The following is a 24123-nucleotide window of genomic DNA, read 5'->3' on the forward strand; positions in this document are numbered from 1 at the left end:
GGGCTATCAACCAGTTTGAGGTGAGAGAAATTTGACTTTGCTGCAGTTTCTGCTTCTACTAGAGGGAAAAACAGTGTAAATGTTGTCCACCAGTGCCACAGCGATAGTGTATGTGAACAGTAGGGAACGAGGAATGCAGTCGTGTCTTTGGAGATTTACCAGATTTGTGCCTATTTAGAAGATTATCTGTTAGCAATCTTGGCAGTACTTTTTGCCAGAGTGGACAGTGTGCAGGTGGACTTCCTCAGCATACATCCCTTGGATACAGGGGAGCAGGAGCTCTGTCCAGCAGCCTTTCACCTAATAGTGGAATTGTGGGGAGTTTGTTTTCAACCTCATGGCAATGCAGCAAAATTTGAAGTGCTTTCTCTTCAGTTTGAAGAAGAAGATGGGGATAGTCAGGCAGATCTTGGCTAAGGTGCCAACCTCTATATGCCTTTCCCCCATAGTTGCTTGTTGCTTGAATTTTGTGCAGGATTGCAAAGTATCCATTTCTGGTCATTCTAATAGTTTGTTTGATCTCATCCTCCTTAGTGTTCCATAGTGTGCTGATTTGGTGCATCTTTTAGTAGCCCCCCCCCTTTCCAAGTACTGTTGCCAAGTGGGCTGAGCCTTCATTAGGGTCTGATACTCATGGAAGATCCATGTCCCTTTTGGCTTATGGCTTGGCCCTTGAAAGGAAGTCCAGAAGAGGAAACAGTAGTCTGTAAGTAGTACAAGGTAATCCACAAAAGCGGAACACAAGTCACAGTTTTTTATTCCTGGCACTTAAACAATGCCTAACGTGGACACATTTTGCCTCCCTAGAGGCTGTGTCAGGGGCTATAACTGGATGTCAAACCACATAAAAACATAAATTTATTGTACTTAAGTAAATAAAATAAATAATATATAAATAAATACACTCAACATGCATAATTAAAACTCAAGTTAAAAAGCAAAGGCAACTAAAAAGTTGTGTATGTATATATGTATATATATATATATATATATATATATATATATATATATATATATATATATATATATATACACACACACACACACACACACCAGAACAGTTCTTTAGTAACAGGATTAAACAAACCACAAGACTAAATCAAAGATAAAACTTAAACTCAGACTGTTAAAGAGGGACACACAGTCTAAAACATTTAAAAGGGACACATACCTATTAGGGTCCTAAGGCGCACTTACACCTAATAGTTGGCAGGTATATCGAATTTTCATAAACATAAACAAACAAAAGCAGCAACAAGTAGCAGTTCAGCCTAAGGGCAGCAAAAAATAAATGAAAATAAGAATACAACCAAAGCCAAGTTTCATAAAATATAGCTAAGAGGAAAAGAACACAATGGCTCGCAGCTGAACAGCAGGATTTACACTTGCAAAGTGACTCATTAAGCACCAAACAAAGCACCACTGAACTGGTAAGCTGTTTAATACCTCCTTTATTAGGTAAGAGTTCACTCACTTAAAAAAAACTTTGGAAAAATGCCTAAAAGGACAAAAGAGCACAAAAAAAGCTCTCATTGCTTGATTATAAATCAGATAAATGGAAGAAAATATTAAAATAAATAAAAAGGGCTCTTAGCAAGGTCATAATTGATTAAATAAATAAATCCATTGCAAGTTGCTACTAAATCAAACTGATGATAAATTTAAAAAGTACACCTTCTCCCCACCTGGAAACACTAAAAATTAAATTAAATCACTATTTAAAATGCTCAAAAACAATAAAAGAAAGTTGTAAAAATATGCATTCCAGGTGGCCATTTTGTTTTGCGTTTCAAAGACATCTTCACAACAACAGTTATATAGATACTATCAGCAGATGTCACAACTCATAAAAACAATATAAAAAGACAATAAACATAAAATATCACTGTAAAAAACACTAGTAAAGATGATAATGTCTATAAAGATGGACATGCACAGTTCAATTGCACACTATTTGCAACTCCACAGGAGTAGTACATAATTGTCGATTACTCCAAAATAAAAATCATAAATCTAATTAGCATATCAAACCACCTAAATAAACGCATTTAAAGATGACAATAAATAGTACATTCAATACATAAACAATAATATCTCACGATAAGAGCAACACATAAAGAGTAAAAAACATAAGGGTCCTTATACAAAGGCACACTAGCATTTTTAGGGCGCACTAAATGCTAGAGACACCCATATATTTCTGTGGGCATCTCTAGCATTTAGCGTGTGCTAATCATTAGCATGAATTAAACTGCTAGCACTTCTTTGTAAAAGGACCCAATAGATAGCAAACCAAACCTCAAAAATACATAATGGACTAGATTCTATATAAAGCGCCGAAAAAATACACCTAAGGTTTAGTGCGGGTAATAGAACATGCCTAGCGCTAGTCCATGCGACTAAATTTAGTCACGGGTATTTATGCCAAATAAAACTTGAGGCCCTGTTTACTAAGATGCACTAGCATTTGTAGCATGCTCTAAACATTATAGACACGGTGACTCTATTGTTTAGTGACGCTAGGGCCGTTCATTTACTGTGATTAATTGCGTTAAGAATTTTTAAAAACTCGCACTAATAATTTTAGCTCGCTTAATTGCATCATGCTGCTCTCTCCTATAAGGAGGAAAAAAATGGTAGAAAGTTAAATGTGAAAGATGTTATAGGGGAAGAAGTGAAGAAGAGAGGAGGAGAGAAAAGAAATAGTGAGGAGAGAGGAGGCCCTGAAAATAGAGTTCAGAGCACAGATAGAGGAACAGCTTGGTTAAAAACTGAGGTGAAGGAAGCTATTAGAGCTAAAAAAATATCCTTTAGAAAATGGAAGAAGGAACCGACTGAAAATAATAAGAAACAGCATAAGGAATGTCAAGTCAAATGCAAAGTGCTGATAAGGAAGGCGTTGGAGGCAAAAACACATAGTAACATTTTTTAAAGGTATATTAAAAGCAGGAAGCCAGCAAAAGAATCGGTTGGACCGCTAGATGACCGAGGAGTAAAAGGGGTGATCAGGAAAGACAGCTGTAGTGGAGAGAGTAAATGAATTCTTTACTTCGGTCTTCACCGAGGAAGATTTGGGTGGGATACCCAAGCCAGAAATGGTATTCGAAGCTGACGAGTCGGAGAAACTTAATGAATTCTTTGTAAACCTGGAGGATGTAATGGGGCAGTTCTACAAACTGAAGAGTAGCAAATCTCCTGGACCGGATGGTATTCATCCCAGAGTACTGATAGAACTGAAAAATGAGCTTGCGGATCTATTGTTAGTAATATGTTATTTATCCTTAAAATTGAGCATGGTACCGGAAGATTGGAGGGTGGCCAATGTAACGCCGATTTTTTAAAAAGGTTCCAGAGGAGATCCGGGAAATTATAGACTGGTGAGTCTAACGTTGGTGCCGGACAAAATGGTAGAGACTATTATTAAGAACAAAATTACAGAGATATTCAAAAGCATGGATTAATGAGACAAAGTCAACATGGATTTAGTGAGAGGAAATCTTGCCTCACCAATCTACTATATTTCTTTGAAGGGGTGAACAAACATGTGGATAAAGGTGAGCTGGTTGATATTGTGTATCTGGATTTTCAGAAGGCGTTTGACAAAGTACCTCATGAAAGACTCCAGAGGAAATTGGAGAGTCATGGGATAGGAGGTAGTGTTCTATTGTGGATTAAAAACTGGTTAAAAGATAGAAAACAGAGAGTAGGGTTAAATGGTCAGTATTCACAATGGAGAAGGGTAGTTAGTGGGTTTCCCCAGGGGTCTGTGCTGGGACTGCTGCTTTTTAACATATTTATTAATGACCTAGAGATGGGAGTAACTAGTGAGGTAATTAAATTTGCTGATGACACAAAGTTATTCAAAGTCGTTAAATCGCGGGAGGATTGTGAAAAATTACAAGAGGACCTTACGAGACTGGGAGACTGGGCGTCTAAAAGGCAAAGGACGTTTAATGTGAGCAAATGCAAAGTGATGCATGTCGGAAAGAGGAACCCGAATTATAGCTACGTCATGCAAGGTTTCACGTTAGAAGTCACGGACCAAGAAAGGGATCTAGATGTTGTCGTTGATGATACGTTGAAACCTTCTGCTCAGTGTGCTGCTGTGGCTAAGAAAGCAAATAGAATGTTAGGTATTAGGGAAGGAATGGAAAACAAAAATGAGGATGTTATAATGCCTTTGTATCGCTCCATGGTGCGACCACACCTCGAATATTGTGTTCAATTCTGGTCGCCGCATCTCAAAAAAGATATAGTGGAATTAGAAAAGGTACAGAGAAGGGCGATGAACATGATAAAGGGGATGGGACGACTTCCCTATGAGGAAAGGCTAAAGCGGCTAGGGCTCTTCAGCTTGGAGAAAAGGCGGCTGAGGGGAGATATGTGAAACGTTTGTTGACGCTTTCCAAAAATACTAGGACTAGAGGGGCATGTGATGAAGTTACAATGTAGTAAGTTTAAAATGAATCGGAGAAAATTTTCTTCACTCAATGTGTAATTAAAACTCTGGAATTCGTTGCCAGAGAACATAGTAACATAGAGATGACGGCAGAGAAAGACCTGCGCGGTCTATCCAGTCTGCCAAACAAGATAAACTCATATGTGCTACTTTATGTGTATACCTGACCTTGATTTGTATCTACCATTTCAGGACACAGACTGTAGAAGTCTGCCAACCACTAGCCCCGCCACCCACCACCGGCTCTGCCACCCAATCTCTGCTAAGCTTCTGAGGATCCATTCCTTCTGAACAGGATTCCTTTATGTTTATCCCACGCATTTTTTAATTCCGTTACCATTTTCATCTCCACCACCTTCCGCGGGAGGGCATTCCAAGTATCCACCACTCTATCCGTGAAATAATACTTCCTGACATTTTTCTTGAGTTTACCTCCCTTCAATCTTATTTCATGTCCTCTAGTTCTACCGCCTTCCCATCTACGGAAAAGATTTGTTTGCGGATTAATACCTTTCAAATATTTGAACATCTGTATCATATCACCCCTGTTTCTCCTTTCCTCCAGTGTATACATGTTCAGGTCAGCAAGTCTCTCCTCATACGTCTTGTAACGCAAATCCCATACCATTCTTGTAGCTTTTCTTTGCACCGCTTCAATTCTTTTTACATCCTTAGCAAGATATGGCCTCCAAAACTGAACACAATACTCCAGGTGGGGCCTCACCAACGACTTATACAGGGACATTAAAGCCTCTTTTCTTCTGCTGGTCACACCTATCTCTATACAGCCTAGCAACCTTCTAGCTAAGGCCACATCCTTGTCACACTGTTTCGTCGCCTTCAGATCCTCAGATACTATCACCCCAAGATCCCTCTCCCTGTCTGTACATATCAAACTCTCACCGCCTAACACATACATCTCCCATGGATTTCTACTCCCTAAGTGCATCACTTTGCATTTCTTCACATTGAATTTTAATTGCCAAACCTTAGACCATTCTTCCAGCTTCTGCAGATCTTTTCTCATGGTTTCCACTCCCTCCCAGGTGTCCACTCTGTTACAAATCTTAGTATCATCCGCAAAAAGGCAAACTTTACCTTCTAACGCCCTCAGCAATGTCAGAAATACATTGAACAGAATCGGCCCCAGCACCGATCCCTGAGGCACTCCATTACTCGCCTTTCCCTCTTCCGAGTGAATTTTGTTAACCACCACCCTCTGGCACCTGTCCATCAACCAGTTCCTAATCCAGTTCATCACGTCGGGTCCTATGTTCAGCCTGTCAAGTTTATTCAAGAGCCTCCTGTGGGGAACCGTGTGAAAAGCTTTGCTGAAATCTAAGTAGATTGCATCTATAGCACAAAAAAAGGACCAAGTAAAGTCGTCCAAGTGCTCGTCAGGGACGCCCTTTTTTTTGCCTATGTGTTAGGCACGCCCAAGTGAATGTGAGAATGTGGTTAGCTTAAAAGGTTTGGATGGCTTCCTAAAGGAAAAGTCCATAGACCAGTATTAAATGGACTTGGGGAAAATGCACTATTTCTGGGATAAGCAGTATAAAATGTTTTGTACTTTTTTGGGATCTTGCCAGGTATTTGTGACCTAGATTGGCCACTGTTGGAAACAGGATGCTGGTCTTGATGGACCTTTGGTTTTTCCCAGTATGGCAATACTTATGTAGTTAACAGAACCAGAGACAGGGAATAAGATGATTAGAAAAATAAAATCACCAGACAACAAAGGTAAGAAAAATGATTTTATTTTCAGTTTAGTACAATATCAGGCTTATTTTTGAAAGAGAAGGATGCCCATCTTTCGACACAAATGGGAAGATGGGTGTCCTTCTCCCAGGGTCGCCCAAATTGGCATAATTGAAAGCCGATTTTTGGGCGTCCCCAACTGCTTTCCGTCACGGGGATGACCAAAGTTCCCGGGGGCATGTCGGAGGTGTAGCGAATGCGGGACTTGGACATGCCTAACACATGGGCGTCCTCGACTCATAATCGAAAAAAAGGGCATCCCTGACGAGCACTTTGACTTTACTTGGTCCTTTTTTTTGTTACGACCAAGCCACGAAAAGGTGCCCGAACTGACCAGATGACCACTGTAGGGAATCGGGGATGACCTCCCCTTACTCCCCAGTGGTCACTAACTCCCTTCCACCCTCAAAAAAAATAGTTTAAAAATATTTTGTGCCAGCCTCAAATGTCATACTCAGCTCCATCGCAGCAGTATGCATGTCCCTGGAGCAGTTTTAATGGGTGCAGTGCACTTCAGGCAGGCGGACCCAGTCTCATCCCCCCCCCCCCCCCCCCCCACCTGTTACACTTGTGGTGGTAAATATGAGCTCTCCAAAACCCACCAGAAACCCACTGTACCCACATGTAGGTGCCCCCCTTCACCTGTAAGGGCTATGGTAGTGGTGCACAGTTGTGGGTAGTGGGTTTTGGGGTGGGGTTTGGGGGGCTCAGCACACAAGGTAAGGGAGCTATGCACCCGGGAGCAATTTGTGAAGTTCTCTGCAGTACCCCCTAGGTTGCCCGGTTGGTGTCCTGGCATGTGAGGAGGACCAGTGTACTACGAATGCTGGCTTCTCCCACGACCAAAGGGCTTGCGTTTGGTCGTTTCTGAGATGGGCGTCTTTGGTTTCCATTATCATCGAAAATCAGAAACGACCAAGTCTAGGGACGACCTAAATTTCAAGATTTGGGCGTCCCCGACCGTATTATCGAAACGAAAGATGGACGCCCATCTTGTTTCGATAATACTGGTTTCCCCGCCCCTTCTCCGGGACGTCCTGCGAGGACGTCCTCAGGAAACTTGGGCGCCCCTTTCAATTATGTCCCTCCACGTCAGTTTTAAGAATTGATGTGCAGTCTATATTTTGCACTATACAACTGAAAATGTGAGGGGGACACTTTAACAATTTTAGAGACAACAAAAAACATAGTAACATAGTAGATGACGGCAGAAAAAGACCTGCACGGTCCATCCAGTCTGCCCAACAAGATAACTCATATTTGCTGCTTTTTGTGTATACCCTACTTTGATTTGTACCTGTGCTCTTCAGGGCACAGACCGTATAAGTCTGCCCCGCACTATCCCCGCCTCCCAACCACCAGCCCCACCTCCCAACCACCGGCTGTGGCACAGGCACAGACCGTATAAGTCTGCCCAGCACTATCCTCACCTCCCCACCACCAGCCCTGCCTCCCAACCACCGGCTCTAGCACAGACCGTACAAGTCTGTCCAGCACTATCCCCGCCTCCCAACCACCAGTCCCGCTTCCCACCACCGGCTCTGGCACAGACCGTATAAGTCTGCCCAGCCCTATCCCCGCCTCCCAACCACCAGCCCCGCCTCCCGATCTTGACTAAGCTCCTGAGGATCCATTCCTTCGGCACAGGATTCCTTTATGCTTTTCCCACGCATGTTTGAATTCCGTTACCGTTTTCATTTCCACCACCTCCCGCGGGAGGGCATTCCAAGCATCCACTACTCTCTCTGTGAAAAAATACTTCCTGACATTTTTCTTGAGTCTGCCCCCCTTCAATCTCATTTCATGTCCTCTTGTTCTACCACCTTCCCATCTCCGGAAAAGGTTCGTTTGCGGATTAATACCTTTCAAATATTTGAACGTCTGTATCATATCACCCCTGTTTCTCCTTTCCTCCAGAGTATACATGTTTAGTTCAGCAAGTCTCTCCTCATACGTCTTGTAACGCAAATCCCATACCATTCTCGTAGCTTTTCTTTGCACCGCTTCAATTCTTTTTACATCCTTAACAAGATACGGCCTCCAAAACTGAACACAATACTCCAGGTGGGGCCTCACCAACGACTTATACAGGGGCATCAACACCCCCTTTCTTCTGCTGGTCACACCTCTCTCTATACAGCCTAGCAACCTTCTAGCTACGGCCACCGCCTTGTCACACTGTTTCGTCGCCTTCAAATCCTTAGATACTATCACCCCAAGATCCCTCTCTCCGCCCGTACCTATCAGACTCTCCCCGCCTAACACATACGTCTCCCGTGGATTTCTACTTCCTAAGTGCATCACTTTGCATTTCTTCGCATTGAATTTTAATTGCCAAACCTTAGACCATTCTTCTAGTTTCTGTAGGTCCTTTTTCATGTTTTCCACTCCCTCCGGGGTGTCCACTCTGTTACAGATCTTAGTATCATCCGCAAATAGGCAAACTTTACCTTCTAACCCTTCGGCAATGTCACTCACAAATATATTGAACAGAATCGGCCCCAGCACCGATCCTTGAGGCACTTCACTACTTACCTTTCGCTCCTCCGAGCGAATTCCATTCACCACCACCCTCTGGCGTCTGTCCATCAACCAGTTCCTAATCCAGTTCACCACTTCGGGTCCTATCTTCAGCCCATCCAGTTTATTTAAGAGCCTCCTGTGGGGAACCGTGTCAAAAGCTTTGCTGAAATCTAAGTAGATTACGTCCACAGCTCGTCCCTGATTCAATTCTCCTGTCACCCAATCAAAGAACTCAATGAGGTTCGTTTGGCACGATTTCCCTTTGGTAAATCCATGTTGTCTCGGATCTTGCAACTTATTGGCTTCCAGGAAATTCACTATCCTTTCCTTCAGCATCGCTTCCATTACTTTTCCAATAACCGAAGTGAGGTTTACTGGCCTGTAGTTTCCAGCTTCTTCCCTATCACCACTTTTGTGAAGAGGGACCACATCCGCCGATCTCCAATCCATCGGAACCTCTCCCGTCTCCAAGGATTTATTAAACAAATCTTTAAGAGGACCCGCCAGAACCTCTCTGAGCTCCCTCAATATCCTAGGGTGGATCCCATCCGGTCCCATGGATTTGTCCACCTTAAGCTTTTCAAGTTGTTCATACACACTCTCTTCCGTGAACGGTGCTCATTTGTACTTTTTGCAGTCCATCGCGGTCCTTCTCCAGGATTTTCTTCTGTGAAAACAGAACAGAAGTATCTTTGCACCGCTTCAATTCTTTTTACATCCTTAACAAGATATGGCCTCCAAAACTGAACACAATACTCCAGGTGGGGCCTCACCAACGACTTATACAGGGGCATCAACACCCCCTTTCTTCTGCTGGTCACACCTCTCTCTAAAGGACACTTATCTCGATAAATCCCCTGAGAGAGACATGGAGTGTAAGCTGTTTGAGCAGGGACTGTCTCTTTGTGTATGGTGTACAGCTCTGCGTATGCCTTGTAGTGCTATAGAAATGATAAGTAGTAGTAGTAGCATCAAGTAGTTTCCTTATATTCTCTTCGCCTCGGGCCAACGATGGTCAGCATTCCTTTTGTTTTCACTAACATTGTTAAAGTAGGTTTGAAAGATTGCCTAAGAAATAACTTAAGTATTTCTTAGAGAAAAAATTTTTTTTGAAGTATTTTTTCACAATAAGGCTTAATGCTTTTGTGGGGAAGGTTTTTGCTGATGATGAAGTGCTGATCAGTATGATCAACGTAGCTATGTAAATCAGTAAGGTTTGTAAGCTCTTTGAGGCTTTTCCTTCCCTAACATAAACATTGTTTATTCAGTCAACATTTTCTTATTGTGGATTAGTTGTTTGAGTTTGTGAAGTTGTTTACTTTTGCAGTGTGTATATGGATGCCTGTTCTGATGTGTGCATGTGATAATGTTTGAATGTCTACACTTATGGCTATGATTTCTGAACATGCGGCATCATTAAAGGACAGACTTTTAAATGCCCAGTTGGGTATATATGGTAAACTCATAAATGTTTTCAGACATATCAGTTGGCTTACTCCCATGATGTTACTGAATTCTATTATTCTGTCTCACTGTAGTGTGGGATATAAATGTCAATTAAAAAGAAAATAACCTTTATCCTCCACTTTTTAAGGGACTTCCTATCCAGCTGGATGGTGATGGCACAAGGAAAGCAAGTTTGGCCCTCTGAAGACTAACTCAAAATAACCTGTTCCCTAGCTGGTCTCTATTGTTACCGTATTGAATATGTGACCATACAATGCCTTTGTGGTTATGCTCCACTAATAAGTTAAATGATTAACTGGCTTTGTTAAAAGCATTATATAACCTTTGGATACATGACTAGGAACAAAACCACACACTTATATATACAACATCAAAATTCCTCATGTACAGCCACAAAACAACCTTTTAGGGTGGATAGTGTTCACAATGAGCACCTTTTATTACCGACCAGATAGAAGAGATAAGAGTTTTCAGTTTTGGCATAGTATAAGTCAACACAAGAACAAAATATAAGAAAACCAATGGACTGCATTAGTGGCTTATACTCATTTAGTTAGTTTTAAACAAATGAGAGATCTGCATGAAACCAAATATTTATTTTTATTATTTTAACTTATAAAACCACTTGTCCCTGAAACATGCTCAAAACAGAATAATCCATTTGTGTATCTAAAATTTAAACTTATACAAAAGAGAGAAGTGAAGATGTGATTCCTTGTGCCCCAATGAATGGAGAGTTTAATTGTACTTCTATTTAATTTCAGTATATTCCATTTTATAACATCAGGCTTCTCAAGGCGTATTACAACAACAGTTAACATGAACCCATCAGGAAACAGGATATCCTCACTGAGATTTGGCCATGTACTACTGTATTCTATACAACAGTGTAGAAAAATGTGCACAGAATACAGGGTTTATTACTGCTGTTTCTACCAGCTAATGTTTTAAGCTGGTTTAATATATTCAGTTTATTCTGTGATATTTATATCTAGATATGGGAAGCTGTCAAATAAAAAATACTGTCAATAAAATAAAATCCTTTGTGCTCCTCTTTTTAAAGCACTGCCTATCCAACTGGAACAGCTTTAGAATTTTTACAGATGGACCACACATAGGCAAACCTATTTTGTTTTCAATAACGTTTGCCATTGTTTTGGCAAAACAAAATGTTGGCAACTCTGCTTTCTGGCTTTAGTCCCCATAATTGGCTAGAAAGGCTCATGCCATCTCCTGTTCTTAATCTAACTTCCTTGGATGGGGCCATGGATGACCCCATAGCAGTACCTTTGATTTGTTGATAGAACAAATTATTTTGTGTTTTTCTCAAACACAAGATAATTTTATTTCAGTGCTAGCCTTTCAAGTTCCAAAATGAATTCTGTAGGAATTCTCCTATGACTATTGCATGTGATCAAAGAACGCCTTATAATTTCAAAAGCTTTATCCTGTGAGACGTTGTTGTACAGATACCCAATGCCCATAGTTACTAAATACTGTTCCTCTACACCAGTTAAATTTTCCAAAATATGAATCATGTATCCTTTATATAGGATGGTATAGCGGGAACTAAAGGGCTCAAGAACTTGTCAACAAATATTGATAGCGGCTCTAAAATCAAGCCAGTGCCAGATTACTATTGGTCTTCCAGGGGACATTCCAGGGACATGAATTTTTGGAAGGGATTATATAACTGGTATAACTGGGTATTGTACTTTCAAGAAATTGAATTTCTTATTTATCAAGAAACCCCTTTGTTTCCCGGTAACCAAAAGTGAATCAATATCCTTCTTCTCTGTGTGGGATCTGACAAGAGAGGTTTGTAAAAATCCATATCTGATTACCTTTCTATCTCCTTAGTGTGTAGTTTGTTTTATTCATTACTATCATCCCCCTCCCCCCCCCCTTATCAACCTATTTGTTGACTATATTTTTATCATCCTGCAGTGATTTGTCTCTTTTTCTTTTTTTTATTTACATTTGTAAAAGAGACTCATTTTCTTCTAAACGACCAATATCCTTCATTACCACACTTTCATAAGTCTGGATAGCATGATGGGTACTGCCTGGAGTTATCCATCTACTATCCCTTTTTACAATGGACAAGTCAATATGGCTTCCAGTATTCTTTGAGAAAAAAATCTATAATTTTCATTTTCCTTATCAGTTTAACAAGATCCACCCTTGTATTGAAAGCATTATATTGTGGCGTAGGGGCAAAGGTCATACCCTTTTCTAAAACAGCACATTCTTCTGCAGTTAGTCGTCTATCAGATAAATTAAACTCCCTACTTAAATGTTTTATGTTCCAATTGCCCTGATTCCTGTTTTGATCCAGTTGCCCTGGTTTCCATTTTGATTGTTCCAGTTCCCAGGTTCCGGTTCTGATTGTAACTATACCATTCTGGTATACTGCTCCTCTGCCTCTCCCTCTTATCTGAAATAAATTGAATCTTGGTTTCTCTTCGTCTCTCTGCATTACTCTCTCTGACGTTGAGTTCCTTCTTCAGAATTCTCCCATCCAAAAGACCTGATGGTTCACATTACTTCTTGGTATATTTATAAAGAGCAGAGGTATCAAAACCCCCCTCGGAATCATTCCTACTTCTTTTACTATTCCTTTCTTGTATAGGACTATTATCAGTTGTGTCCCTCATTGGTTCTCTTTTGACCTACTTATATAATGTTTGTCCTAAAACCCACTTGTTTCTAACTTCTATGCCATGGATAAATTAATTTGGTCCTGTAATCATACTCACCCTGCTTGAATTTAACTTAATTTCTTTCTTAAACCCTTCTAACTGCATATTATATTCATCAAACAGCACTATAAAACATGGATCTTTGTCTTTCAAAAAGGTTAATTCATTATCAAGCTTTTCTTTTGCCTCATTAGCCTTGTTACTAGCTGTCTGTATAATTAAAAGCAGGAGGTCCAGGGAGCATTTATTTAAAATTGCCTCCCACTTACTCACACAGTGTGTAATTAAACTCTGAATTCATTGCCAGAGAATGTTGTAAAAGCAGCTTAACAAGGTTTAAAAATGGTTTGGACAGTTTCCTAAAAGAAAGGTTCATAAGCCATTATTAAGATGGACTTGGGAAAATCCACTGTTAATTTCTAGGATGAGCGGCATAAAATCTGTTTTACTTGGGATCTTGTGACCTAGATTGGCCACTGTTTGGAAGCATAATACTGGGCTTGATGGACCTTTGGTCTATCTCAGTATGACAATGCTTATGTTCTTATGAAAACCTGACTGAATAGATGTGAGCCGAGGACTGGATTGAAAATCCCTGCTCTACACCTGTCAGTCAGGTGTTAAGTCCAACTTCGTAAGGGTTCACCTCCGTGTAATTGGAACTTATTGTGTAGAAGGTAAACTGATTTCTGTTCAGCCTTAATTATTTGTTTCAGGAAGGACTTACTTCTACTGAAATCTTTCATCAAGCCCTTCTGCCCCCCACCACAGTTTCTTGGGATCTCAACATTATCCCTACCCAACTAATGAAATCTCCCTTTGAGCCACTTCATACCTGCCACTTGCAGTACCTCACATGGAAAATCTTATTTTTTGGTGGCAGTCACTTCAGCACATAGGTCAGTAAGCTCCAGGACTTAGTAGCTGACCCACATTACACTAAGTTTACAGCAGAGTGGTTTAGTGCACACATTTAAGTTCATTCCTAAGGTAGTATTGGAATCCCATCTTAACCAGTTCATTGTTCCCAAAGCCACATGCCCATCATGGTGAAAGCACGCTGTACACTCTGGACTGTACAAGAGCCTTGACCTTCTATCTAGAGTGGACTAACCCCATAGACAGTCCACCTAGCTTTTTGGTTTCATTTGACCCAAATAGGTTGGAGGCTGCCATTGGTAGACTGAATTTCCTTTACTTGTTCCAGTCTGGTTTGACTCTAGAGGGTCATGTCATGGCTCACAATGCCAGAGTGATGGCTGAATTGGTAGCCCACTTGAGGTCAACCACCACAGATGAGATCTGCAGAGCTGCAATGTGGACTTTAGTGCATGCACTCACACATCTCACTATTGCCTAGAGCAGGACTCAAAGATGCAGCAGCTGGTTTGGTCAGATAGTCCTTTAAAATTTATTTAGGATCTAGTATCCAATTCTTCCTCCTACCTCCCCCTCTCCCACCCTCCCAGACCCATTTGTTGCTGTTCCAGGCTGTCTTTAAAAAGAATAATAGATATCTATCTATATGTGTGTACCCCCCCCCTCTCTTTTTAATTGTTTCTGTTAATCGCCTCCATATTGGGCCTTTCATATTATAGACCCTGATTGTATTCCCCTTTTATTTTAAGACAGCTTAGTAGCATTAGTAAGTCTATCACCATCCTGTTTGTCCTCTGAAAAATGAATGAAATTAATCACCTGTAGCAGGTGTTGTCTCCCACAATAGCAAGATGAATATTCTTACTACCTCACGTAAGAAGCTGAATTCAATCAGCTGTTGTACTAGATTGAGTTGGTCCTGCGTGATGATGGCGGGTGGGAAGATGTGTACATGTGCAATTGGCCACTTCTAAAAGCATCTGGAAAATCATTGAGGAGTGCTTGCCGCACTGGGCTCCATTGGATGATGTCATCCATCAGTAAGAATATTAAAAAACAAGTACCAGTATATAATATACAAATTCCATCCCCTTTCTCCTTTCCCTTTCCTTATCCTGCTGTCTTGGAGAACACCTGCTATAGGTGAATAACTTCACTTTACTGAAATTAAAAAATGCATTTGAGTGTGTTAATATACTGTTAGCATTTATTCATATTCTATTAACTTGTCATAACTTTACAGCATGTCCTGTTGTTTTCCACATGCAGTCTTATAATTTAAAAGATTAGTAATGCTATATTTATTAGGTGTGTTAGTGCCACAGATGTTAAAAGTTTCTTCTTTTTATTACCCGAGTCAAAACAAGTTAGTTCAAAACTTTTCTGATTCATGTCCACATTAATTGAATTCTTCTCTATATTGTTGGTTTCAAAGGAGGAGAATGAGACGGATCCAAATGGTGCAACGGTAAAATAATTCTTTTATTGCCGCTCCAATAGCTTTGCATTAATGACTGTGCTGTGATGTGGTCTGATGTGTGGTTTTGTGGCACTATTTGCAAGCAATACCCAGGGAGATGAATGTGAAGGCTTATGGAATTGAACCATTGAAATGTGAAGCCAAAGGAATTCTTGTGATAGGAATTTAAATCCTAGTTTGCTGTGCATTTCCTTTGTGCTCCTTGGTAAATTGTTTTCTCATGCTTTTCCGTAGTTACTCAGCTGTTATTGGGGTGATTTAATATTAACATTTCTTTTTCCTTGCACTTTCTAAGTGGTGGTTTCATTCACTTTTCTGATATACCAAGTTGGAAAGACTGGATACTGTATGAATAGTGCTATGTACATTAACGTTATTATTACTGCTTAAAGTATAAGTTGATTCATGCTTACAAAACATTTGTACTAGAAAAGTAAAGCTTAGGGCTAGCTTAGTGTTAACACTGTGCTGCTCTGCAGGAAAACTAACTTAGATTCTTATTAAATTACTGTTCCTTTGACCATCCTTGATTTAAAACACTGTGGTGGCAGCATTCATAGCTCCTGATGTTTATATGTGCAGGGACGAGTGCTTGATGGTTTCAGATAAATTTCTGGTTGTCTTTGTCTAAGCACAAAAATTATTCTACAACATATGAATTAGGAATGGAGAAGGTGGGTGATTTGAATGTAGTAAGATGCAACTGGAAATTAGTGATTCTTGGGGGCCCATCTTCAGCTCTTGATTCATAGCATGTGTTTGGAACTTCAAGGAGGAAAAGCTAACAGAGTGACATAAGGAAAATATACTGCACATCATAGAATCAGTCTCACAAAGAGGCGATAGATCTCTGCGCAAATGTGAAAAAAGTGGAGTTTTCCTATTGCCTTTCCTGAGTTGCCTTCTGCTTTTAGATCTGCTGTAGTTTCAGTAAAAAAAAAAAAAAAAGGCACTGAAAGAGATGGGGAACAAAGACAGGTATGAACTAAAGGACTTCCTTGTTGGTTATTTGCACAGTTTGTTGTTATGTCCTGCTAGTTTAAAACTAGGCCCACATTAATATCTCAATTGCTGTAGATGGGGGCAGAATAAACAGATAACAGTCTCATATAGCCCAGTGTCTTATATTTCCAAAAACCAGAAGTAGAGCAGGTTTTTTAAAGATAGAAAGTCATAGACCTCAGTGGCAACTTATTTCATAAGAGCCAGATCAACTCTTAGCTCGCTTACCTCTTCAAGGGTCTATACTGACTTTAAATTTGAGGTCTACTGTCATATACTATGGGGCTCATTTTCAAAAGAGAAAAATGTCCAAAAGTGGCATAAATTTGCATATGGATGTTTTTCTCACAAAACGTTCAAATTTGTATTTTTGAAATCAATATTTAGATGTTTTCTATGAAGTCTGTCAGAAGTGTGTTCAAATAACAAGGGGGCATGTCAAGGAGTGTTAAAGGTGGGATCTGGGCGTTCCTAACACTTGGACGTTTTTGTGCCATAATGAAACAAAACAAAAAAACACCCAGGGCTATAAGTTGGACGTTTTGGTCTAAACCTGTTTTATTAATGAATAAGCCACAAAAAGGTGCCCTAAATGACCAGAAGACCACTGGAGGGAATCAGGGATGACCTCCCTTTACTCCTCCAGTGGTCATTAACCCCCTCCCACCCCCCAAAAATGTGATTAAAATATTACTTTTACCAGCTTCTGTGCCAGCCTCAGATGTTATACTCGGGTCCCTTAGAGCAGCATGCATGTCCCTGGAGTAGTTTAGTGGTGGGTGCAGTGGACCCAGGCCCATACCTCTCCCTACCTGTGACACTTGTGGTAGAAACTGTGAGCCCTTCAAAGCTTACCAGAAACTCACTGTACCCACATATAAGTGCCCCCTTCATTCATAAGGGCTATTGTAGTAGATTTTGGGTGGGTTTTGGGGGGGCTCAGCAGACCAAGATAAGGGAGCAATGGTGAGATATGTACCTGGGAGCATTTATTTGAAGTGCAGTGCCCCTAGGGTGCCCCATTGCTTTCCTGGGATGTCTGTGTGGCCAGTTTACTAAGAATGCTGACTCCTCCTACATCCCAATGGCTTAATTTTGTGAGTTTTTAGCACTTTTATTTTTTGAAAATTGACCAAAAATATAAATGTACTGAGCACAAAAGCATCTAGAAAATAGCCATTTGTGGGGGGGGGGACAAAAATAATTTTTTTCTGTTTTGAAAATGGCTATATTCCCCACTTGAATTTTGATTGTTTTTAGGAAAATGTCCAAAGTTGGACATCGAAAATGCCTCTCTAGGTAATCTATTTCACATAGAGGCTTATTTTCAAAGCACTTAGCCTTCCAAAGTTCCATAGAAACCTATGGAACTTAGCCTCCCAAAGTGCTTTGAAAATATGCCTCATAACCATTTTGATAATAGAGTTCTTTGGCTCATGTATGTTTCCTCCATTTACCAAGCTAATTTCCAGAGTTTAAAATTGATATTCTTAACAGTTTTGTGCCTCCATTTTCAAACTGGACCAGTGATATTAAATTTGTACTTAATTAATGTGAGGATAATTTTGTAACAGACTACTTGTGCAACAAATATGCATAGAAGTTACACCAGTTTTCAAAAGGAATGTATGTGTTTACTTTCCTTTTTTTAAAAATTATACCACCAAAACTACACACACACATTTTGCTGTTTAGTACACATAATATTTGCAAGAAAGTTTACTTGCATACTTTCAAAATCCATAAGTATGTGCGTAAGTCGAAACCTGTCCACAGCTCTGCCTCTAGGAACACCTCTTGTCATCATGGTAAAACTATATGTGAAATGGTGTTACTTATATTTACATACATATTTTTTCCTTTGTATACTCTGGGCATTTTTATAACAATTCATTTCTGTGCACATACCTATACTGTATTTTGTTTACTTAAAAGGCTTTTTAAATGGCCCCTTATATTATTTGAAAAGTCATTGATAAATACATGGCTGGACTAATATAATGCCCTTTACATTGGCCAAACCAAAGGTTTGCACCAGCTAATTCAGAATGTTGTGACCACATTACACCCTTCCTATAAGAACTGTACTGGATATCAATACTTTATAGGGCCAAACTTAAAACTTTTGTCTTTGATTTTCAAGTCCTCAGACACATGGGCCAGACTACGTAGCCCTATACACACCTTTGAGGCCTCTAAGGTTCTCTCAAAGAGCATCACCCTTGTACCCTTGTCAAAAGAAATCACCCTGTTTTTAATTTTATTAAGCTACTTGGTGTGACTGTTGTGTTTTTTGCTGTTAATGTTGTGTCTATATAAATGCACTTTGGTTAAAAGCACTTCAACATAAGAATATCAGATTTCATCATAGTATCCACAGAATGATTTATTTAGGTAGTGAATTGATCTTACGTCTAGAATGACTTTATCCAGAAAATCATGGCCATAAACTATCAATATTTTGCAGTGTATAGCATTCATTTTTCAGGTAGTCAGCGCTTCCCATAAAGTTTAAAAATGTTTAGGTTGAGAATATGCAGGAAGGAAAAAGTAGGATGAAGATTAAAAAAAAACTTAATTTGTTTCCTAATAGTTTGATCTGATAATGTTTGTACTATTTGCTGAAAATGTAAATTTATGGATTTTGGAATCAAAAACTTAATTTTCTTCCTTAACAAACTACTTCTAAATTCATTAATGTCCCATATAGGCCTCTGTTTCTCTTTAAAAGAAAAAGATGAAAGGCCTTGAGAGTTTTAAAATGAACCTTTTATAAAAACATATTTTTACTTTATTTTTCTCTGTTTCCTTGTGTTCCTTGTGGGAGTTTAAAGTGGAATTGTGTGATAAGCTGCCTGAAATATATGAATAGAATGTTTTTTATGCTTATTTTATCAAGGCAACGTAAGCACTTGTTCGCCTTTGTAAAATTAGCACCCAGAATGCACACACATGCAGACACACAAATTAGACTTGCTTCAAGGCAGGGGTACATGTAAATGTGTGCATACTCAATGCCTGAATAATGCAATTCCTGCTCAGGAATACCTACAGATAGAACACATAAGTATGCTGCATGACTTTAGTAGAACCTCATTTCTGCACATGAAAGAGACTAATGGAAAAAGCCTTTCTAAAATGATCTCCACTGTGTACTTTGGCATGTGACTTTTGATCAACATGGGGCAAAGTTTCTACAAACATTTATGTAGCATGAAATATCTGCAATAAAAGGTTGATAACTACAAGTATAAGATTATAGACATTTGAATATGACGAAGCTTACTATACAGAGAGAGGCTTAAGATTCTTTTCTTGCTGAACTGTACCCTCAGATTGTCACGAAAGCAAGAGTGTTGTATGTGCGTTTGATGTGAAACAGAGAAAATGAGAAGTGATGTTTAATCTTCTTGTTACAAACTAGCATACAACAACTTGGCATTCAAAAGGATTGTACAGCAGCATACTGAAATATATGCCTATCTCACGTCTTACTTTTAAGCCTTTTAAGTCATAGCTGTTTGATGTGCAGTGGTAAGGACTCATTTACCTTCCAAGTACCTAGGCTTCCCTCCTATAATTAAAATTGGTTATTATAAGCAAAGTGCATTTATTTGTGCTATATAACTGTGGGAAATGTGTTTATTGCTTGTATATCTTGCTCTGTGTAGCACTACAATTTCTTATTTGTGCCTATGAAACAGATGCTGTGAAGTTTGGCACTTCCTACCATGTGTATTCAGAAAAGAAGGAACTGGCCACTATGCTAAGTCTCTTGTATATGCAGACAAAGTAACTTGGTGTTTTGTTTTCTTTCAGTATGTGCTGGTGCTTTGCAATTCTATTGGCACACCACTGGATTCAAAATATATTGATATTGGTAAGCAGGTGCATGTTTGTTTTTATTAGTTGTAGATTCCTCAAGTTGTAGTGGTTGTAAATTATATTAAAACTGTTTTTATTATGAAGTCAGTAGCTTCTGATGTATTTTTCACTGTTTGGTTACTGCACAAATATTGACAACCATAGATTAATTTGAGAAAAATGTGTTTGAAAATTTGTAACCCAATATAGATGCACCTACCATGTAGGTGCTTGCACTTGCACCAGTCAGAGAGCTGAGACGTACAAGCGCCTAAGTGCATCAGTTACCTGCGTAAACTACAGTATTCTGTAAGTTACATATGTAGTGGGAATCCTGCCTATGTCCTGTTCAGGGGGAGTGGGTGCTGCTTTTCAGCACTGCTATTTGTGAGGTAGCTGCTTGAGATACAAGCTTCCTTGTTCCACGTGGCAACTCCCTGATGTTTCTGAGACTCTTTATTTTTGCTCTAGAGCTGCCGGCAGCTGATTTGGATGCAGACAGCCACAGTCTCTATGATTACTCTTGTCGGCTTCTGAATCGGGAAGCAGACAATATCTCAGTCCACTTGAGCTAGGGCATTGCTGTCTTTCCAGTTGACTCGTGGGAGTTGAAGTGATGGGTGCAAAGTACAACAGACCGGCTGCCCACTATCTTTTCTGGAATGTGATTGGCTCTTGTGGGGTAGAGAACATTTCAATGTATGCACTCCTTCTCCCTTTGCTTATGCTGCATGGAGTGATCATGTAGAACGGTATTTCTCCCTCCCATGCTGATGACTTAGCACTCCTCCTCATGTTCAGATGGCAGATGGCTTGGTGCTCTTCCTCCAACACTATTGACCTGATGCCCAAAAGACTGGCGTTCCAGAAAGGATAAAGAGTGGGTGGGTTTTTGAACTAGAGCGCTTTAAGAGGACTACAGGGTGAAACTGAAAAATCAATAGAGATTTATATCTGGTGAAAGAGGAAGAACAAATGGCTAGAAATGTAAGGAGGGTCAACAAGAATATTTTCAGGTATATTAGTGAAAGGAGGAAGGCTCAAAATGAAATTGTAAGGAAGGAAAGGTGAGGAGTATTGGTATGCTTCAAGGATTGGTGCTGAGGCTGATTCTGTTCAATATATTTGTGAGCAACATTGCTGAAGGGTTAAAAGGTAAGGTTTCCCTTTTTATGGATGGTACCAAGATTTGTAGCAGAGTGGACACCACGGAGGGACTGGAAAATGTGAAAAAGGATCTGCAGCAGTTAGAAGAATTGTTTAATGTTTGGCAATTAAAATTCAATGCAAAGAAGTGCACTTAGGGAGTAGAAATCCAAGGGAGCTGAATGTGCTAGGAGGTGAGAGGCTGATATGCACAGACAGGGAGAGGGACCTTGAGATGATAGTATCTGAAGGCAACAAAACAGTGTGACAAGGTGGTGGCCGTAGCCATAAGCATGCTAGGCTGTAGAGAGAGATGTAACCAGCAGAGGAAAGGAAGTGCTGATGCCTCTGTACAAGTCATTGGTGAGTCCCCAATTGGAAGTATTGTGTTTAGTTGTGGAGGCCATATCTTGCTAAGGATGTAAAAAAAAAAAAACCAACTTGAAGCGGTCCAGAGGAAGGCGACAAAAATGGTATGGGCAGTGCTTTTTTTGTGCCGGTACGCAACGGTACGGCGTACCGGCACCTTTTTCTCCTCCTCCCCTCCCATTACTTCCAGCGATTCTCCGCCTCTCTCCTGCCCTCCCATCGACGTGCAGCGATTTTTCCGTCCCTCCCCTGCCCTCACTTCTCTCATATCCAGCGATTCTTCGTCCCCCAGGGTCTTCCTTCACTGCCTGTCAGCCAGTCGGACTCAGAAGCGAACGGTACAGGCAGCGATTGGCTGGCAGCGTCATAGCTTCCCTCTGCAAGTCCCGCCTATGCGTAAACAGGAAGTTGTAGGCGGGACATGCAAAGGGAAGCTACGACGCTGCCAGCCAATCGCTGCCTGCACCGTTCGCTTCTGAGTCCGACGCTAGCTGGCAGGCAGTGAAGGAGGACGCTGAGGGACGAAGAATCGCTGGATATGAGAGAGGTGAGGGCAGGGGAGGGACAGAAAAATCGCTGCACGTCGATGGGAGGGCAGGGGAGAGGCGGAGAATCGCTGGAAATAATGGGAGGGAAGGGCAGGGGAGAGAGAACTGCTGGAAATCAATGGGATGGGAGGGAAGAGCAGGGGAGAGAGAATTGCTGGACATGGGATGGGAGGGAAGAGCAGGGGAGAGAGAATTGCTGGACATGGGAGGGAAGGGCAGGGGAGAGAGAATTGCTGGAAATCAATGGGATGGGAGGGAAGGGCAGGGGAGAGAGAATTGCTGGACATGGGATGGGAGGGAAGAGCAGGGGAGAGAGAATTGCTGGACATGGGAGGGAAGGGCAGGGGAGAGAGAATTGCTGGAAATCAATGGGATGGGAGGGAAGGGCAGGGGAGAGAGAATTGCTGGACATGGGATGGGAGGGAAGGGCAGGGGAGAGAGAATTGCTGGAAATCAATGGGATGGGAGGGAAGGGCAGGGGAGAGAGAATTGGACATGGGATGGGAGGGAAGGGCAGGGGAGAGAGAATTGCTGGACATGGGATGGGAGGGAAGGGCAGGGGAGAGAGAATTGCTGGAAATCAATGGGATGGGAGGGAAGGGCAGGGGAGAGAGAATTGGACATGGGATGGGAGGGAAGGGCAGGGGAGAGAGAATTGCTGGAAATCAATGGGATGGGAGGGAAGGGCAAGGGAGAGAGAATTGCTGGACATGGGAAGGGTAGGGGAGAGAGAATTGCTGGAAATCAATGGGAGGGAAGGGCAGGGGAGAGAGAATTGCTGGACATGGGAAGGGCAGGGGAGAGAGAATTGCTGGACATTGGATGGGCTGGGAGGGAAGGGCAAGGGAGAGAGAATTGCTGGACATGTGAAGGGCAGGGGAGAGAGAATTGCTGGACATGGGAGGGAAGGGCAGGGGAGAGAGAATTGCTGGACATGGGATGGGAGGGAAGGGCAGGGGAGAGAGAATTGCTGGACATTGATGGGAGGGCAGGGATGAGATAATTGCTGATCATGGAGGGGAGGGCAGGCAAGATAGAATTGCTGGACATGGAGGGGAGAGAGGAGAATTGCTGGACGGGGAGGGGAGGACAGGGAAGAGAGAATTGCTGGACATGGAGGGGAGAGAGGAGAATCGCTGGACAGGGAAGAGAGAATTGCTGGACATGGATGAGAGGAGAGAGAGGAGAAATGCTAGAAATGGATGGAGAGGAGAGCAGGAGATAGAGGAGAATTGCTGGACATGGATGGAGGAGTTGGCTAGGAGAGAGGAGAAATGCTGACTTGGATGGAGGAGAGGAGAGAGAATTATTGCTTTATATGGATATAGAGGAGGGAAGAGAGATGAGAAATGCTGGACATGGATAGAGGGGGAGAGAGAGGAGAAGTGCTGGACATGAATGGAGGGGAGGAAAGAAAAAAGAAGATGCACATGGATGGAGATGAGGGAAAGGGAAGAGGAGAAAAACTGCACATGGATGGAGAAAATAGGCAAAAGCTGGATCCATGTTATACCTCCTCCAGTCAATTCCATGGAGGAGGACCCAGCTTTTACTTATGGATGCAGGGCAACAAAAGAAGAAGAAGGGAGGAAAGTAAAGAAATAAATGGAAAGAAAGCCCTGGAAACGGAGTTAAGAGAACAGATAGAGAGCAGCAGAATCAGAGACTGGGACCAATATGGATAGAAAAACAAAGTCACCAGACAACAAAGGTAGAAAAAATCATTTTATTTTCATTTTAGTGTTTGGAATTTGTCTTATTTTGCACTGGGTATACCGGAGCTGTAAGAGCTTACAGAAATTATTTATAATGAAAAAAAAATCACATTATTTTTTCTCCTATACTAGTATAATATTTTCAATGATGTCTGTTTATATGCGCCATGGCTGGTAAAAGGGGTGTGGCTAATGTGGGTGTGGCTATAAT

The 24123-nt window shown here is 41.1% G+C and overlaps 1 protein-coding gene across 1 annotated transcript in view; it reads left to right on the plus strand.

Moving 5' to 3' along the window:
* WDR35 (WD repeat domain 35) overlaps positions 1–24123 on the plus strand; it is a 228007-nt gene that overhangs the window by 89634 nt on the left and 114250 nt on the right. Inside the window, 2 exon segments of the mRNA XM_030198830.1 lie at positions 15224–15256; positions 20090–20150. Of these exon segments, the coding sequence (XP_030054690.1) occupies positions 15224–15256; positions 20090–20150 (94 nt within the window).

Source organism: Microcaecilia unicolor, chromosome 3 (assembly GCF_901765095.1).
Source record: "Microcaecilia unicolor chromosome 3, aMicUni1.1, whole genome shotgun sequence".
Taxonomy (NCBI): Eukaryota; Metazoa; Chordata; class Amphibia; order Gymnophiona; family Siphonopidae; genus Microcaecilia; species Microcaecilia unicolor.